The sequence below is a fragment of the Nesoenas mayeri genome (assembly GCF_963082525.1).
Source record: "Nesoenas mayeri genome assembly, chromosome: 20".
In the NCBI taxonomy this organism is placed as follows: Eukaryota; Metazoa; Chordata; class Aves; order Columbiformes; family Columbidae; genus Nesoenas; species Nesoenas mayeri.
Genome location: NC_137569.1, coordinates 6,160,623 through 6,180,372, shown reverse-complemented (window position 1 = coordinate 6,180,372; position 19,750 = coordinate 6,160,623). Strand labels below are relative to the sequence as shown.

General features: G+C 57.4%; 1 protein-coding gene across 1 annotated transcript; it reads right to left on the bottom strand.

Moving 5' to 3' along the window:
• Positions 1-350: 350 nt before the first annotated feature.
• Positions 351-19,044, bottom strand: SRRM3 (serine/arginine repetitive matrix 3; the record flags this gene model as incomplete). The annotated part of the gene is made up of 14 exons (XM_080357226.1): positions 351-570; positions 2,352-2,489; positions 2,637-2,864; positions 3,650-3,966; positions 9,468-9,639; positions 10,237-10,341; positions 10,444-10,494; positions 10,953-10,988; positions 11,362-11,430; positions 11,823-11,852; positions 12,228-12,308; positions 12,393-12,548; positions 16,216-16,317; positions 18,821-19,044. 14 exons carry the CDS (start codon positions 19,042-19,044, stop codon positions 351-353), a joined length of 1,929 nt encoding a protein of 642 aa, XP_080213352.1.
• Between the last annotated feature and the right edge of the window lie 706 nt (positions 19,045-19,750).

The following is a 19,750-nucleotide window of genomic DNA, read 5'->3' as shown; positions in this document are numbered from 1 at the left end:
CTGCCCCCAGCTGCTCTCTCCAAGGTCTCTGCTGAGTAATTTGTTCCCTTGCTCTGTGCTCGCCCACCCCATCCCACCCACCCGGCACTCGCGGAAATAAGAAGAAATCTTCCCCCTACCCCATCCCGACCCCCAAAACACCCCAGGGGCGGATCGCCCCCCTCCCAGCGCGATGCAAGGATCCATTTGAATTTTCGGCTCCTGCTTTCCCCCACCACCACGTCCATCCTCAGCAGCCCCCGACTCTTTTCCACCCCTCCCTCCTGGGGGTGCAGGTGGCGCCGGGTGTTGGGGACACACCGCTGGGATGCTGGGGGGCTGCGGCCGGGTGCTGGGTGGTGGGGGGGAGCTCAGAAGCCGGCACTCTCCGAGCTGCTGCGGCTGTTGTAGCTGGGGCTGCGGCTGGGGGGGCTGCGGGAGCGGCTGGGGGGGCTGCGAGTCCGGCTGCGGCTGCGGCTGGTGCTGTAGCTGTCGTAGCTGCGGCTGCGGCTGCGGCTGTAGGAGTAGGTGCTCAGCGAGCTGGAGGACGAGGGGCTGGGGCGGTAGTAGGGGATGGGACGCTTGCGAGCGCTGTAAATGGAAAAGGGAAACTGAGTCAGGACCTCGGTGGCAGCTCAGGGATGGGGTGGGGGTCTGGCCGAGCATCCCCGCAGGGCTCAGAGCCGCTGCTGGGTGTCAGGATGCGTCCGCCCGGCATCACCCCCCCCCCCCATCCTGTTCCTCCTCCCCAGCCCCCCCCAGAGTGTTAGTCCTGGATTAGGCAGCAATGAAGGGCAGAAAGTGAGCAGGTTAATGTGGCTTTTGTGTTGCCCAGACACCAAAGATTGAAAGCTGCTGAAAAAAAAGAGACGTTAGGGATTAGTGGGAGGCGAGCTGCGGCCCGCCGGCGCCTGAGGATGAGGAGGGACGTGGGGATGGGGGGACACGGGGGGCAACGACATTTGGTGCCGTTGCCCCTTTCTCCCAGTTGGTGTTAGTGGGACTGGAGAGAGACACAGGCCTGGCCCAGGGGCAGGGGGTGCCAAGGGCATCCTGGGGGGTGAGGGGACACAGAGGGGTCCGGGAGGAAGAGGAGGAGGAGGAGGAAGGGGGGAGGTTACCCTGGGAGCCGAGCTGGCGGCGATGCTCTCCGAGAGGGACCTTGGGATGAAATGGAAAAGGAAAAGTTGGTATCACTGAGGCAGGACCACACGGTGTGGTGACAGGGTGGGGTGACAGGGACAGGGTCAGGGACACAAGGAAAAGCCCTCAGGTTTCTGTCTGGGCTACAGGGCAGGTGAGGGGGAGCTGGAGGTGTTTCCTTCCCCACAACATCCTCCAAGCCTCACAGAAACAGCTCTGCCAGTCCTGAACCTCAAGCAGAGCTAGGTCTGCAACCCCATCCAACCCAAGGAGGTGACAGGGATGGGGGACTGTCCCCACAGGGCTGTGTCCTCCAGCTGAGCCTTCCTGCCACCTTCCTGAGGACATCCCAGCAAAACCGAGGTCGGGGATGGAGCAGGAGGGATGCAAAAACAGCTGGTGGTACCTGGGCTGGGAAACCTCCCTCTGGGCTGGTAGCAGCTTTCCCAGCCCCTGTTGTTCACAGAACCCCAGATGGGCAGGATGTCTCCTGTCCTCCCTCCTTACAGCTTCAGCCCAGCCCAGGCACAATAAAAACCCTTCCAACAGTGATCCAGAACTGATTTCTAAAAATCCAGCCCCAGCCCCAATCTCCCAGCCGATAGCAGGAGAGATGGACAGGTCAGGGTGATCTGAGTTTGGCAGCGGTGCTGGCACCAGCCCTGTGTGCTAACGAGGTGCTGTGCATGCATCTGACATTCCGGCTGGCACTAATATCGCCTGTTGTACAGCCCGGGATCCTGAGGCAAGAGGATCTCAAGGAGGAGAAACCGGCTTTTGGAGGGCAGGGGAGGTACAGGCTGGTGGACGTATGTCTTGCCAGGATATGCCCTGGGATGAAAATGAATTCCTGTTTTCATGCCTCAAAACACAAAGAGATGAGAACATTGTAATATTGGTTTGAATACAGTGTGGTCCGGTTATCTGTCTGAGTCAGCTGATTTGTCCAGTTTGTCATCTTCAGGGTTATCTATCTGTCCACAGAGCTGCTCATCTGTTTGTCTGTCCATCCACACATCCATCCATTTGTCCATCCATCCACACATCCATCCATTTGTCCATCCATCCACTCGCCCATCCATCTCCCCATCCATCCATCTCCCCATCCATCCATCTGTCCATCCATCTGTCCATCCGTCCGTCCACCCATCAGGGCTGGCTGGTGGCAGAGCTCACCCCGGGCTGTGCCGTTGTCCATGGCAGAGGTGTCACTGCGTGCTGGGACCCACCTGGTGATCCTCCTGGGCTCCATGAAGCTGGGGGAGTCACGTCTCCTCTTCCTGATGGGGGAGTAGCTCCGGGAGCGGCGCCGGGCACGGGCGGGATCGGGGTCACCGTGGCGTGTTCGGAGCTCGTTGTCCTTCTCTCTGCACCATGAGGAGGAGGAGGAGGGTCAGGGCTGCAGGCCGGGGTCCCGGCTGCATCCCCAAGCCTCAGGGGAGCCAGGACCACCCTGAGCGGCAGATGGTCTCCGGTGCCTGCCCCCACCATGATGAAGCTCCCCAGGGACTGACCTGCTGGCTGGTTTTTTGGGTGAGGGTGAGCGGGAGCAGCTGCGTCCCGCTCTCTTCTCCCGGGAGCGGGAGCGGGATTTGGAGAGGGACGCGCTGGAGCTCCAGGAGCTGCTGCGCTGGCCGGGGCTGGGCGAGCGGCTCTTCCTCCGCTCCGAGGTGTGCCGGGAGTGCTTGGCCGACGACTCCGAGCTGCTGTTGGGCCGGCCCCGCTGGTGCTTCTCCTTCACCCTGTGAAGACAGAGCCCGGCACCCCTCGCATCTCGCCCACCAGGGCTGGCAGGGTGTCCCCGTGGGATCAGGGGACCCAGGTTCCCATGGGGGAGCAGCGGGCTCACCCACATGACCCTGATTATCGGCTGGGCTGCATTCTCGATTATAAAGTATGGGGTGCTGCCCCGCTTGGGACCCTGCACCCCGTGGGATGCTGTGACCCCATGCAGCCACCCAGGCCCTGTGCTTCACCCTGGGATAATCCCTTGTAGGGATGATCCTTCCCACAGCGTGCTGGCATGGACCTGCTGCGGCCATTCCCCAGCCCCATCTCCATCCCCATTCCTGTCCCCAAAATCATCCCCATCTGTATCCCTCTTGCCGTCTCCATCATCATCCCCATTCCTATCCCCATTCCTGTCCCAAAACCCATCCCCAACTCCATTCCCATTCCCATCTCCATCCCTGTCCTCAGAGCCATCCCCATCCATCTCCATCCCCATCCCTGTCCTCAAACCCATCCCCATCCCTTTCCCAAAATCCATTGCCATCTCCATCCCCATTCCCCACCTTGTCCTCAAACCCATTCCCATCCATCTCCATCCCTATCCCTCTCCCTGTCCTCAAAACCATCCCCATTTCCATCCCCATCCATCCCCATCCCCATCTCCATCCCAACCCCACCCCAGTCCCCAGCTCGGCCCCCAGAGCTTTGCCCACACAGAACACGGGTGCCCGCGTGGGTCTGCACCCCAAACACCACCAACCAGCCAGCGCAGCATGACCCCATCCCGGGGACTCACTTCTTGGCGTGGGCGCCGTGGTTCCTGTCGGTGCCGAGCGGCGGGTGGGACCCCCCCGAGCCCTCCGAGTCGCTGCTGTAGCCGGGGGGGCTGAGCGGTGCCGGCGGGGGTTCCCGGGGTGCCGGGGCGCCCCCCTTGCCCTGGCCACGGTGTCGGGGCGGCGGCGAGGCGCTGCGGGAGCGATGCCGGTGGCCGTGCTTGGCTCGCTCCGGCGTGGGCGAGCGGGGGCTGCGGGCAGCGTGTCGGCCCCCCCGGGCACGGGGGGACGGCGGGTCTGTCCTGTGAGCCCGTGGAGAGGGGGACACCGAGGCCGGCCTCTGGCAAGGGGGGAGAGAGAGAGAGAATGGGGGGAAAAGGCAGAGGAGGGGGGGGAAGAAGAGAAGAAAGAAGGAGAAAGGGGATTTTAACGGGGGGCGCCGGGCGGGGGGGGCACGGTTCACAACGTCAACGCACATCGCATAAGGCAGGCTACACAGACGCTACCCTGCACCTTCCTCTCACCCTCAACAACGTGGGTCATGCAAACCTCTGCATGCAAAACGCCAAAAAAAAGGAATGAAAATAACGTTGTTTGTGGTGGGTTTTTTTAAACCCAAAGGAAGGGGGTGGGATGGGAGAAAAAAAATAAAGATTAAAACAAATCCAAGAAATCCCCAAGTTGTCAGGGAGGGAGAGCTCAAAGGGACAGAAATAACCCACCCCCAAAAGAAACACCTGGAGCGGAGAGAAAGCAACTCCCAGCACCCACCCATCCCAACCAAGAAAGGGGAAGGGAAAAGGAGGTAAAACCCAAACGAAGGGAAGAAAATGGGGGAAAAAAGAAAATATGAGAGGAGGGAAGCAGGGGGGAGGGAGTAAATCAGACTGAGCCGAGGGGAAGGGGTCGAACTAAAGAGGGTTGGAGGTGATGGGGGGTCTGCTCACACAGAGGCATGCACATATATAGAGATATATGTTCAGATATGTGTCGCTTTCTTATAGATAGTTTGGCTTTCGACTTAAACCAAGAAACGAGGAGGACGGCACAGAGCGACAATGGAGGGCAAGGCAGGGGGGCGGGGGGGCCGGGGCGAGACGGCCAAAAGAAATTTAAAATAAAGAAAACGAGAAAAACCATCCAAATAAAATAAAATAAAAAAAAAATAAAAATAAAATAAAATTTAAAAAAATAAGAAACGAGAAACAAAAACAAAGCGAAACTTCACAAATGTCCTCGTTACTGAGATTAAACGAATGTCTCTGAGCTTGTCCTGGGACACGCATGGAGCTGTGACTCTGCAGGGAACTGCTGAGTCCTCCTCAGCACTCAACACAGACTTTGCTTTCTGCTTCCTTTTTTATGTTTTTTTTTTCCATTATATGCTTTTTATTTTTTTTTTTAAGTCCCTCTTGGTTAACATCCACTTACCAAAAAAGTGGCATTTCCTCCTTTAGTAGGTAAGGTATGAAGAGAAGGGAAAAGCGGGGCAATATAAGTGCATCATTAGATTCACAAAAATGCAAGAGAGAAAAAGAAAGAGCGAGAGAAGGAGGAGAGAGAGAGAGACAGAGACAGAGCCAGAGAGAGGAGAAATAAAACAAACCAACTCACTTCTCCTATGGGGGGACACAAACCCTGGGCCACCATTGGGGGTGTTTTCTGGCCCTGGGGTCCAGCACGCAGCGGTCCCCAAATCTCTGAGCTGCAGTCGCTGCCTGGGTTATTTTCCCTTATCTTTGCAAATATCACTGGACCAAAAGGATGGGTGGAAATGGTTCTTGCACTGCCAGCCACAATTGAGCTGGAAAAACACCATTTCGGAGGGTTTTTGGGGGCTCCTTCCCTCTGCGTGCGTCCCTGAGCATCCCTGGGGGGTAAATCTGTGCTGAGGGATCTAAGGGGGTGCAGGGGAATTGGGGTGATGCCGGGATTGTGTCACCGCACCCAGGGTTAAACTGGTGGTCAGTGACCCCAATTTCCCACCGACCCTTCACTCGAAATACACTCAGTTAACCCCTGAGGATGAGGTTCTCTGCCCACCCTGCCACCTCCTAAACGCCTCTTTTCTCTCCCAAAAGAGAAGTGGGCGAGATGTGGGGGTGAGAGCCTGGGGACCACCCCGAAGATGCTGCAAAAAGGACGCGAGGCCACTGCATCCCTGAGCATCCCGACGCAGACGGGGGGTTGCACAAGCCGCTCCAAACCCCACTGGTGGCACGTCCGCTGTCACCTCCTTGTCCCCGTGTATACGCCAACCCCTCCAGCCGCGCACCAGCCCGCTGGAGCCAAAATAGGGGGATCTTGTGGTGTTTTTTTGGACAACCTGCAATCGCTGCAGGGAGGGGGTAGCTGGTGGCGATGTGCCCATGGGGGACACAGTGACAACAGCCTTCGGTTCAGCTGAGCAACGCCCAGGGAGGGAAAAATAAAAGCAGAGATGAAGAAGAAGAAGAGGAGGAAGAAGAGAGAAAGAGAGGGGTTTCCTCTCTCCCAGGGCGGCATTTTGGGGGCCTGACCACGCCATGGGCTTGAGATTTGGGGTTCCCACCCAAAGCCAGGGTGCAGGGCTCTCCTGCCCAGGCATGCAGGAAGGTAACAAAAGGAAAAACATCCCAAATAAACCCAAATCAGCCCGACCCAGCAGGGAAAACACACTCCAGGGGGTTGCGGGGATGGGATGGCTGGGGTTGTGGCATTGTCTCCTGCCCCCTGGGGACAGAGATGTCCCAGACCTGCCTCTCTCCACAGAGGAAGGTTCCAACCTTTCCCCGCTGCAGCCCCCCAATACTTTCCCTGGCTTGGGTATTTTCAACCTCCTCAGCTCAAGGAGGGGCTAAACCCACATATCTCCCCAAATGTCTCATTTCCACCCCAAAATCCCCCTGTGCCCAGAATACGCTGCCATTCCCACCCGCAGGCTCCTAATCTCGCTAATTACGATCGCCTTCATTACCCGGCCCCTAACGAGGGACTCAAAAGGGGGAGCAGCCATAGTCGGCGCCTGGATGGAAACGAACACAAAGTCGAAGGGCTGAAAGACACAGAAATGCATTCTACCGACGGCACGAGGAGATGGGGAGAGAAAAAAAGGGGAGAAAGAAAATAAATCTTATGTGGACAGGGCAAAAATAATATAAAATGAAATAAAGGATGTAAGAGAAGAGCATGGCTTTGCAGCTAACTGGGGAAAACCATACAAATAATAAATATATATATATATAGCCACCAAAAAGAGACAAAATGAAAAAGAGACAGAGAAGGAGAGCGAGAAAGAAAGAGAAAGAAAGTCAGAAAGAAAGAGAAAATAACATCAAATCAAGCTACGGTGCTTTTCAACAGGCTCATCTGCAGAAGTGAACGTGCAGAGGTGGACAAAATACCTACCTTCAAATTGGCAGTGACAGGAATGCGATAATAAAAAAAGAAAACAATAATCTCCACATTTGGAGGGCAGAATGGGAAAAAGACAAGGACTCTTTAGTACGGCGATCCAGACCCCTCGGCTAATCCCGTTTGCTTTGCTTAGGTTTTTTTTTAAAATTATTTTAAAAACTGGTCTCATTAGCGCTTTTTTTTATTCAAAATTTTTCTCTTATTTTAAAGGAAAGGCTGCGGCCACGGAGCGGGGCGGCTGCGGCGGGGTTTGGCTGGCTGGCCTCTTAGAAAAAGTCACTATATCCCATGGCAAAGTCCCGGATAACATGCAGGGAAGGTGATGGATGGAGGTGGGACACGGCGAGGGTGGGTGGGTTGTGTCGGCCCAAAGAAAACCGGAGAGAAAGAAGGGCCGGGGGGTGCGTGTGGGCGAGGAGGAGGAGGAGAGACCCGGGAGGAAGGCTGGGGGAGGCAGCAGGAATGGATGGAGACGGGACCGGGTATTTAAAAGGGAAGGCAACGCCGTGCAGCGCCCTGTCCTCCCGGTGGCTCTGGGGGTGCTGGGGGGAGGACAGGGACTGAATCCGGCACTTTTGGGGGGGCTGGAGGAGATGGGGGAGGATGGGTACCAAGGATGCTCAGTGCCCACTGTGCCGGGATGCAAGATGCGGGTACCCAGGTACAGGATGGTCGCATGGTGCTCGGCTTGAGGGGGTGAGTAACCCAGCACCCAGCGGCCTCATCCTGCAACCGGGAGGCAAAAATCACCCCTCCAGAAGCAGGATGTGGCCACTGGCTCAGGCAATGGGCCAGTAGTCAATTTGAGAGGAAAAGGGCCATATCGAAGCGAGCCCGCTACCTCTACGGTGGAGAGCTGCTCGGTTATCTTCCCTTTTAAATTCCTTCTTCAAAATATAGAAAATCGAAATACAATGTTCAGTGATCATAAATATTCAGAAAACACATCTGCTTGCCTTTTTTTTTTTTTTTTCTTCTCCACATTAACACACACAAAAGCAAAAAAATTCTAGAACAACACGACGACGACGGGGGGGTGGAAAAAAAAATGCGAGAGATATATATATCGTTTGCATTTCTGTACATCACGAGGGAAAAGAAAAGAAACCATGAGAAAGGAAACTAAAACAAGAGGGGTGGGGGAAAAAAAGCACGTTTCATTGCCCTTCCCTCCCCCTCGTCCCTGCTTCTGCTGAGCAAGAAATGGAAGTGTATATTACCGTTTGGGTTTTTTTCAAATGGGAGGCTAAAGAAAAACACAGATGGGATTAAAAAGAAAAAAACAAAATAGAAACCAGAGAGAGAAAGAAGAGAGAGAGAGAGAAAGAGAGAGAGAAAGTTGTCGGAGCAAAGTCCCGCTGGTACCAAGGAGCTCGGTGGCCTGGGCGATGCTGGGGGTGCTGGGCAGGGGGAGCGGGGTGAGCCGGGCGCCTGGGTGGGTGCTCGGCACCCAAACCCCCCCCGCGCCCAAAACCACAGGAAAGAAGAAAGCAAGAGAGGTGCCCTGAGAGATGGGCAGGGTGCTGGGCTGGGGATGTGTTTGGGGTGGGGGGGTCCTCATTTTCTGAGGTGTCCCTGGCAGCATTTTCTGGGGTGCCCCCAGCCCCACAGGCATTGAGGGGGCAGCGCCGGGTGCTGCCAGCCTGGGAGCGTCCCCACAGCACCTCACCTGTGGGAATAAGGTCCCCTGGGTGAGCAGGGACCTGCGTGCCCCCCAAAAGTAGGGTCCCCCAGTGCGCTACCCTCATTCAGCCCTGCCTCCAGTAGCCGAAGCATGCTCCTCAACACCCCAGCACTGGTTAAACTGGGGCTGGGCCCCTGGTCCTGCTGGGTTGGGGCTTTGCCCCACTGAGAGCAGCACCAACCCCTTGGGGCACTGAGGCAGAGCTGGGGACACTTGTCTCCGATGTCACCCAACACGGGGACCCTGAGTTCCTAAAATCTGAGCATCAGCACCAAACCCCAGCCTGGCTTCACCCCAGTCCCCAAACTGGGTGCTGAGGTCCTGAGCGCTGGTGCTGGCACCTTGGTGCTGGGGAGGGTTGGGGCTCGCAGGGAAACAAGAATTTTCCAGCTTTACCCATTTCTTGGCTGTTTGAGCTCAAATCCACTCCCAGGGAGGTGCTGAGCCTGGTGGTGACCCTGGCAGGTGACACTGGCCTGCCGAGCCATCATCCCCTGGCGGGGTGACATCTGCAGAGCGATGTGTGGCTTTTGAAGGGGGGGTGACCTGTTGGCTGCCCTGAGGTGATGGGCTGGCACCCAGTGGAAGGTTGGTGGGTGCTGGGGGGTGCAGCCTGTACTCCATATTCCCCCCATGCCCTGGCTGGGCGAGGGGGCAGCCGAGCGAGCGGGGAAGGAGGGGAGAGGAGAGCTGGGGTGGGGGGGTCCTGCAGAGGGAGGAGGGGAGGGAAGCGAAGGGTGATCCAAGAAAAGCCTACGTACATCCACGGGCTCCGGCAGCGGGGTGCCGTGGCTGTGCCGGCCGTTCTGGGCGCTGCCCTTGTGCCCGTTCTGGTGCGGCGAGGCCGAGCGGGAGGGCGAGGGGGAGGACGGGCTGCGGCTGGAGCGGGCGCTGCTGCCCTTGGGACCGTCCTGCCGGCGCTTGGGGCTTAACCTGGGGGATATCGCGCTGTCAGAAACCAGCACCTCCCAGCCCTGAGCCCAGCATGACATTGCCCTTTGCTTGGCTCCAGTAGGGTTGGTGGCCACAGGCCTGGGAGGAGATAACCAGGTAGGTTTTGCCAGTGCAAGAAATGGGGAGAAAAGTGGCGCTTTGTGCTCTCTCTAGCTCAAAATTGAAACCCCATCTGGGCACCGTGTTCTCAAAGTCCCCAGAGGTGCTGCAGCACCGTCCCACTCCTCTCCCACCATGCAAAGGGTTCCCATCCTGGGGACACCTCTGCCACCCACTTTCCTGCCCTCCATCCCATAAAGGTCCCCATCACAGGGACATCTCTGCCACCTGCCTCCACATCCTGCGTCCTCCAAGGGTCCCAACTCTCGGGACACCTCTGCCGCTTGCCTTCTTGCCCTCCATCCCATAAAGGTCCCCATCACGGGGACACCTCTGCCATCCCACCCTCCATCCCATAAGTGTCCCCATCACAGGGACATCTGTGCCACCTGCCTCTCTGTCCTCAAGAGTCCCCATCATGGAAGATGGAGGGGGGGAACACTGGTAGTGGGGTTGTGGGTCCTGGGCTGCTCCTACCTGCCGGGGGATTTGGAGCCACTGTTGTCAGAGGAGAGCGAAGCGCTGTGGGAGCTGCAGGAGCTGCGCCGGTGTGAGCGCCAGGCCGGGGACTCGCTGCGGGACCTGCGGAGAAGGCGGCCAGGGGGCCAAGGGGGAGGGTGAGCTGCTGGGGGGGCACACAGGGGGGCACAGTGCCCCGCTCCGCCGACCATCCTGGCCCCTCACCTCTTGCGCTCTTTGTTTTTCTCTTTCCGTTTGTTCTTGGGGCTACGGGACCTGCAGGAAGAGCAGAAAGCTGCAGGGACAGGAGTGGTGGGAGCACCCCGAGGGGCTTCTCTGGCCACCCCAGAGCCACTGATGCTGTGGGAGGAGCGATGGGGAGGGCCTGCCTGGAGCTGGGCTCCGCCGAGCTGCAAACCATGCTGGGGGTCCTGGTTGGCTTTGGGGAGACCGTGGGGGTCACATGCCCAGAGTGGCTCTGTGCCACTTCCGACGGTGGGGGACACTCAGGGGCGCCTGGATGTGGGGTGAGGGGGACACTCACCAGGCAAGGGACAGATGGAACCCACACTCACCCACTGTGCCAAACAGGTCTTTCCCCATGTGGTGGCACAGGGTCTGTCCCCATGGGCAGAGGGGATGGGGACAGTGGAAGCACAGGGGACAGGGGAGCCCTGGCAGGGCAAGCCAGTGCTGGTGGCAGTGGGGTGGCTCCCAGAGGCTGTCACTCTCACCTGTGTCTTCTCTTCTTCCGTGACCCGGACTCAGACCTGAGAGAGGAAGAGGAGGCAGAGATGAAGGCAACAAGCTGAGCTGCCAGCAGGGAGTGAAGGCTGGACAGCCCCAGGGTGTGGGGACAAGGACAGTGAGGTGGCCCTGAGATGGGCTGCTGAATGGGGCAGGTGACAGCTGCTGTGAGGAGGTGACGGCCCCAGGAAGAGCCATTAGCATCCGTCACTGTCCTCACCTCCATCCCATCCCAGCATAAGGGCCTGAGCAGCCGCCAACCAGCCCCGCTGTCCCCAACCAGCCTCACTGTCCCCAATCAGCCCTGCTGTCCCCAACAAGCCCTGCTGTCCCCAACAAGCCCCGCTGTCCCCAACCAGCCCCGCTGTCCCCAACCAGCCCTGCTGTCCATCTCACCTGTCGCGTCTGTGTTTCTTTCCAGTCTTCTTTTTCTTCTCCTTGCGGATGGGTGAAGAGCTGTCGCAGCTGCAGGGAGCAGGGGACAGTGGGTGCCCTTGAGCAGGGGGCAAGGGACCTCCCAGCCCCATCCCTGTGGCCCAGGATAACACCATTCCACCGCCCCCAGCACCCCAATTTCCCTCCACGAACATCGCACAGAGGTTATTTCCTGGGAGGATTTGGCAGGGCGGGGGGAGCAGGGAGTGGGATAGAAAGGGGCCTTTAGCAGAAGGGCTCTGGCTGCCTTTGATGCTGGGACACCTGGATCCTGCTGTGTCCCATTGCCACCTCGTGGGCTCTGCAGCCACCAGCATGAGCTGCCAGGTCCTGCTGGGATTGGGGAGGGGGACAGTGGGTGGCAGAGCTCTGCCCATGTGTGGTGGGGACCCCGCAGCCCCCCAAGCCCGAGAGGCACTCACCTGCGCTCTGAGCCGGGTTTCCTCTTTTTGCTGCCGTGGGGAAGGTAGAGAAGAAAGGGACATTAGGGACACCACTCTGCCCAGCCAGCGCTAACCAGGGAGGGGACCAGTGGGTAGATGCAGCCAGACCCTACAGGGATCCAAATCCTGCCTGGTCCTTCCCAGCACAGACGGGACAAGGTCCCACCAGTTGGGTGGGCTGTTGGCATGTCCCCCAGTGGCACGCGTGTGTCTACATGTGCACACACATGTGTGTGCTGCACCATTGGTGCATCATGAGGATGCACATTTGGGGATCCACTGCCCCTCAAAATGGGGGGACTTGCCCCACCAGCACCTGGGGAAGGGATGAGCGGTGAGGAGAGCTGCCCTCTCAGGACAGCACGGGGACAACAGGGGACTCACCGGCTCCGGCGGTGACCTGATTTCTTTTTCTTTTTCTTCTTGGGCGGAGGAGAAGTGGAGCTGCTTGAGCGTCTCTTCAGCCTGCGAGGAGAAGGCAGACAGGGTCAGGGGTAGAGGGGACAGCCACCCAGGGCACTCCTGGCCTTGGTGTCCCCCGCTGTGCACACCCGCTCCCCCAAATCCCCGCAGTGCTGCCAGCCAGACCTGTCCTCGCGGTAGCACTCGGCCGAGCAGTCACACTGCAACAGGCAGCCCTCGCCGTACTCGGGGTACTCCACCGCATACTCCTCCCCGTCCTCGCCGTGGTGGTTTTCTATCACACTGCCGAAGGAAGAAGCTCAGGATTAATTTGGGGCTTCCCATCTCCCACCAGAACAGCTGGCACACCAGTGTGCTGGAGCTCTGGGCAGGTGATGGGTGAAGTTCCCCCCAGGCCAGGTGAGATGGGGTAGGGGGAACATCAAGCCTGAGGCCACCAGGGTTTCCTCATCCTCCTGAGTGACTTTGTCAGCATTAATTTTTCCCGCTGCCATGGAAACCAGTGGGAGGTTGCCATTGACTACGGAGGCTGCGGGCAGGGCTGGGCAGAGGCCAGGCGGCTGGACTGAGGGGACCCCGGAGCCCCCACCTCCCCAATCCTCCTCTGCCATCAGCACCAGGAGCAGCATCAACCCCACCCCAGGAGCCTCTCATTTGTTCTTGAGGGATTTAGGACATCTCGCCCTGGGATCAACGTAGCCACCCAGATGACCTGGAGGGGACAGTGGTGGATGTGGCCATGCCAGGAGGGCGCCTGGTGTCACACCAGCCCTGGCGTTTCCTTCCCAAGGGAGATTCGCCCTCAGAATCCTAGTGTGGGTTCCCCAGCCAAGAGATGCAAGGCAGGGATGCCAGTGAAGTGCTGCACCCATAGGACCGGTCCCTCGGCAGCCCTGCCAGCACCTCTGGCCACACACAGGGATGCTCTGGCCTCAGATAGCAGATCCAAGAGCCACACGTGTTGGCATCTCTGACCGCAGGCAGGCCCTGGGCTGTTTAACCCAATTAAAAATGGTTTGGAACAAAATGACAAGTGAGGCATCCTCCTTCTCAGCACGTACGATCGCTCAAGAGGGTCTCAGCCTCCCTTCTGCACCACAGCCACGGCTTTCTGGGTTCTGGACATGCCAAGGGCAGGAACGGCCATTCCACCACCCACCGAACCACGGGAAGGGGGAGAAAAGAGGGAGGGAGAGGAGCGAGGAGGGATAATTCCCCGCTGGAATCTGCCGCTGCCAGTGTCTCTCCCTTTAGCCGCGCTCAGCAGCTCAGGACAGGCTTGTGCTGCCCCAATTATCCCTCATGCTCACGCTTGTTTTCCATCCCACCAGCCTGTCCATCAATCAGTTACTCCTTGGAGACCCGGCTGCATTGCCAGGCTGTGCACGCACAGAGAGCAAAGCAGGGACTCAGGTGGTCACGGCTCTGCTCGGTGCCTCAGTGTCCCCTGGGGAGCTTTGCAGACAATGCTGAGCTTTTGCATCTGCTTTGAAACAAGAGCAGCCGGTTCAGACTCACGGTCTGGGCAGTCATAGACAGAGCTGGAAAAGTCCAGAGAGATGCTGGAGCAGGACCAGCCCAGGCGATGTTTCACTGAGCACTCTCCCAGCCACTGCAAGCGCTGGGGACCTTGATTTAAAATGTATTTAACTCCCTTGTCCAGCCTCTTCAACCAGCATGGACCTATTGCACCCAGGACATCCTCTGGCAGGGATTTCAGTAGCTCAGGTTCCCGCTGCATGAAGAACAACCTCCTTTGGCCCTGGCTCCCACCAGCCTCCTCCAGGTGCCCCTGGCTTTGTTCTACACGCAATCCTTCGCTTTGAGCCTGCTCCTTCCAGCTCAGCATTATTATTTATAGCCCCCAGGGCTAATCTTTAATGATTACCCTTCGGATTGCAAAAGCAAGCCTGCAGAGGTGACAGCTAGGGCTACTTGGGTAACCTGAACACACCATCGCCTTCCCTCTGTGCTCGTTACAGCACCAGCCCTAACGAGCCTGCCTGGAAAGATGCCCTAGAGATGCCTCATGTCCCCACGGGCAAAGGCCACTTGTTAACACCTCACCCTGATGCTCGGTGACCTGGGTAGGTTGGGATTTTTTTCCCTCATGCCTTGTTTTTTCCTGCACCCTGGATGCTCTGGGCTGTCCCAGGGCCACGTACCCTACCCAGGCTGGGGACAGCCGAGCCGTGTCCCCAGCCTGGGGTGCCAGCAGGAAGGCTGTCCCTGCTGCTACGGCTTCCCTGCCTCCCCCGTCGCCCTGATTTCCTGCCCCTAATGAAGCATTAATATTCAGTGAACCTGCAGCATCTATTCCTGTCCCAAGTGACCTGGTTTCCAGGCTGATGGATGGTGCACGCCGGGCCAGCCACGGCACCCGCGCCATTAAGCATTGCACAGATAAATCATCACCGAGCCAGGGCGAACCCTCGCCAGGCTGGGGACAGTCTTGTGCAGGGCAGGAGGAGCGAGTGGCACATCACCAGCAGGAGCTGGGCTGCTTTGGACACCCAACCTGAGCCACAACCCCAGTTTTGGGGCAGAAGCAGACCCCAGGGACCAGACAGGAGATGCATGGGGCTGGAGCTCCCTGGAGAAGCTTCTTCCATGGAGCTCCTCAAGGTTACACCAAACTGACAGAGACACAAGCCCTGGGTCTACCCAGGTGAAAAGCAGCTCAAACCTTGCCTATCCAACCTGGGCCCCTTGCAACAGAATTTCTTATTACTATTATTAATGATTATTCTTGCTAATCTTAATATTACTAGGGTTGCAGAACAGCAGCCAACCTGCCAAACCATTGCCAGCCGAGTTGAGTTGCCCCAGCTTCACACCCAGAGACAGGAGGACATTTCTGCATTACAAAATTAAGAGCAAGGGCTGTAACTTTGTGTCCTTGCCTGTCTTGAGGCAGAAGTTGTGATTTCAGCCCCGGAGAGAGCAGTAGAGGTGACCCAGAGTGGCAGGGGCGGGTGGAGATGACACACAGCAAATCTGCAGCTTGGTCTCAGCCACTGGCTGGTGGGGTGAGCCAGACATGGAAACATTCTGTGCTTCGGTTTCATCACCTGTGACAGCAGCATTGCAACGCTGGCCTCTCTATACAGCACTCTGAGATCTCCAAAAGACCAGTGCAGGATGACGTCTAACCTCTCCAGAGGTAGGATCCTGCCTCAGAGAGGCAAACCTTGCCTCCAATCAACCAACCAGCCAACTAACGACCCAGCTAACCAGACAACCAACCAATCATCCAACCACAGAATCATAAAATCATTTTGGTTGGAAAAGACTTTTAAGATCATTGAGTCCAACTGTTAACTGAGCACTGCCAAGTCCTCCTCTAAATCAAGTCCCTGAGAGCCTCATCTTTGTGTCTGTTCAACCCCTCCAGGGTTGGTGACTCCACCACTGCCCTGGGCAGCCTGTTTCAATGCCTGACAGCCCTTTCCAGGAAGAAATTTTTCCTAATATCCAGTCTGATTTTTCCTAATATCCAATCTGAACCTCCCCTGGCACAACTTGAGGGCATTCCCTCTCATCCTATCACTTGGAACTTGGGAGAAGAAACCAACACCCTCCATGCTACAACCTCCTTTCAGGTAGTTGTAGAGAATGAGAAGGTCTCCCCTCAGCTTCCCCTTCCCTAGGCTGAACAATCTCAGATGATCAGGTCACACAGGACTTGTTCTCTAGACCCATACTACCATCCAACCAACCAACCAACCAACCAATCATCCAACTAACCACCCATCCATCCATCCATCCATCCATCCATCCATCCATCTCCATATGCCCTCTCTACATCCATCCATCTATCCAACCACCCCTACATGCCCTCTCCATATCAATCCATCCATCCATTGATACTCAAAAGCAATCTGGGATGTGTTTCTCAGGGATAAGGGACAGACGCACAGATGGGCCGACACAGAGCTGCCTCACTTACATTTGGCGCCCATGCTGGTCCTCCCTGGTGAGCACGCCTTCCTTCTCCATCAGCATTTGCCGAAAGGTCCCCACTTTCTGTCGGATCTCCTCTTCAGAGTACCTGGATGGGCAAAGACATGGTCAGGGCTGCCACGGCTGGAGCGTGGACTCACCGGGGACCTCCTGAGGACCTCTGTACCTTCAGGAGTGACAGGTGGCCTGAGGGGCTGGTCAGAAGGGGAGGTGGCATGGTGATGGTTGTCAGGGACCAGAGGAGAGGAGGTCCATCTGTTTGGTCCCCTGCCACTACCCTCCATCCCTCCTCTCTCCTGCCTGCCCCTCCCAGCAGAGGAAGGGACATCGGGGAGGGGTAAAAGAAGAGCATGACCATGAAGTTGCCATTCCCCACCCCTGCCCCAGGTTTTGGGGCACATCTCTGCCAAATCCCCTCGGCAGCGCCGAGGCAGCACCTCCTCCCAGCGTAAGCATTGCCCTGCGCTGGGGCCTGGCAGCCGAGCCAGCTCTACGCTAACGCCGAACGCTGACTCAGGCCGCTGCAGGGTTATTAATGAGAGACACTAATCACTTTGTCCCTGGCATCTGAGAACAGCCGCGGTAAACCACAGCGCTTCAGCCATCCCCGGAGAGGGATGGGTGACAGCCCTGGGTGGGTGGTACAAGGACACCCGAGCATCCCCCTCACCCAAAAACATCCCAACAGAAGGATGTGGCTGAGGGACCCACGGTGGAGTCACGCACTGTCCCTGGGGACAGGGTGAAGGGAGAGGGACCCCATGTCTCCCCCCACCCTGGGAGGGAAGTGGTCGGTCTCTGTGTGACCCTGTCCTCACCCACACCATCTCCAGGGGCTGCTTGCAGACCCTCCTTGCCGTCACCTCCCATCAGCATTGCTGCTAACAAGCCCAGAGATGTGGGTGTTACAGCCTGGCCGGCCCTGCTGCAGTGTATTATGAATGTGGCTGATGCTCTTGGAGAGGGGACATAAGGCCAAACAGGAGGTGACAGATGGGTTACTGTGGCTGGGCCATTAGCAAATCTGTGAGGGGCAAGGCCAAGGCGAGGAACCCTGTGATGGGGACGGGAGCACCAGCCAGCCCCTTCCCTCCTGCACCCCGCGGCGCTGCTCATAACCCCGCTGGAGGGATTTTGGTTTTGCATTTAACACACAGAATGGGTTTGGGAAAGCAAAAAAAAATATATGCTGATGCTTCTTTTCCAGCCAAGAAACCCAGCCTGCAGGCAGGGAATAGCGACACAGGCAGCCCAGAGTGAGCAGCAGGAGGGTGCACCATGAGCAGGAGAAACCATTCGTGTTTAAGGGAACCCCTAAATCCCACAAACCCCCCTCTGCTGTCACCCTTGGCAATGATGCCCCCGAGGCCATGGTAGAAACCTCAGGGGTGCAAAGCTGTTTGTGTGTCACCCCCCCCAGAGAGCCCCTGTGCGGAGGGGAAGAGCTGCTGGAGGATTAACCAGGTTGACCAAGATCATGACTGTAATTATATTATCATTTTGGTGTATCACTGTCATCATCATTATTAATAGACTTAATAATAGCAAAGGCAATTATAGCAATAACAACAATACCGGTTGTAATATTGCTATTACCCATTGCAGTAATGGTACTACTAGTAGTAAGATCCCTAGTAGTGTGCAGGAACCCAACAGGAGGCTCTGGGCTCCCCAAGGCACCAGGTCAGCCTTATTTATTTCCATAACGACAAATTAGGCATAATCATTATTCCAGTCTGTGTGAGACAATTTAATTCTGGGTCACGTTTGCGCTCTTAATGAAAGCCTTGGCGAAGCCTTCCCTCAATCCATTTTCCTTCTCCCCAGCTGATACCAGTCCCCGTCTACTCACGTGTGCCAAAGAATGTGCTCCATCCATCAGGTTTTAGTGAGCTGTCAGGGGGATCAGGCTGTTCAGCTGGTGCTGGAGCTATGGGGAGGGGATGGGGGTCTCCTCGTGGGGTCCCAGCCCCTCTGACCCCCAGGCAGGGATGTTCTCAGGTTTTTTCCCAGCCCTTGGCTTCCCCAGGGCACAGCAAAGGCTGAGGGGCTGCTCATAGTGCATGACAAGGGGCACGGTAGGATGGGGTGGATCCTTGCACCCCAAAACTGGAGAGACAGAAGGAGGGTGGGACAAACTGAAGAACAAAAACAGCATCACGTGGGGTTAAATCCCAGCTCTCCTTCATCTCCCCAACCTGAGAGCCAGAGAAGAACCATCTCCCATTCCCGGCACATGGGCACAGGCCAAGCAGCACTGACAGCTGCTTTGTTCAGCCTCGGTTGTCCTAGCACATTGAGCTGGAGCCCCATTTTCCAAGCAGAAAGGCCAAAATGAGTTCCCAGAGTGTGTGTGTGTGCACTCCCAGGTCTACATTTCTTGGAGGAACTTAGCTTCATAAACCAACCCACCAGTACACCCCAAAGCTGCCCAATACACCCAAAAGTGAATTTACTTCCAGCGGGGACATTTGCCACATCAAGGCACTTTTTTAGAGCGGAAAAATGTGGGGAAAAAGATGCAAGTGGGTCAAAAGGATCCCAAGCCACGGGGTCCATGTCCAACCCAGCCCCAAGACCCTGCAACTCACCCCTGCTCCTCCATCATCTCCTGCAGCTCCATGCACTTCAGCTCCACCCGCCGCTTGCGCTCATGGTCCAGGATTTCCCGGTGAGCCTTCTTCACCAGGCTGGGCTCCACCAGACGCGCCTCCTCCTCGCCTTTGTGCCACGTCCCCGAGGCGCCGGGCTGCGAGAGGCCATTGGAGGCTTCCTGGGATGAAGGTACATCGGCCCCGTTGTTGTAGAGAGCCATGCTGGCGTGGGTGGCCTCGCCACCAGCAGCACCTGCCAGGGAAGGAAAGAGTCAGGGGTCAGCTCCTATCCTGGTTTCCCTCTCACCCTGTGACAGCAAGGGGACCCCACCAGGACCTGAAGGCAAAATTTGTCCCAATAGAAGTGTGGGCACACAGGTTGGTGGGGATGACAACTGAGACATCTGAGTGGCTGTGGCCTGGCACCCTCCAGCAACGGCATGGCACCCTCTGGCCATGGTCTGGCATCCTTTGGCCATGGTCTTGTACCCCCTGTCACTGTCCCAGTGCTGGCTGCAAGGCAACATGAGGCTCCCCACCAGCAGCTGCCCGCCTGCCTTCTCCCTGCTCTTGCACCTTCACGTGTCCCTGTCTCCTTCTCCTGCCACCACAGCCAATGTGTCCCCGCATAGCTCCAAAAATAACCCCTTGGCAGAGGACAACCTTCCCCAAGCGGCACTGCCGCATTGATGCTCCCCGAGCCTGGGAGAGGAGATGCTCCCAGATCTTCTGGATCACCCAGACACAACCCCATCTTGGCAACCCCAGAAAAAGCCTCGGAGCCCTCTCCGGGTTGGCGGGGGTCCCAGCCCAGTGGGAAGGCATGTCCCACCCCATGGCATCCCCAAGGGACATCCCCGGCTTTCCCATTGACAGTGGCTGCCCCACACACTCATTTATCTCCTGACGAGCCTGCCTGGGGAGGAC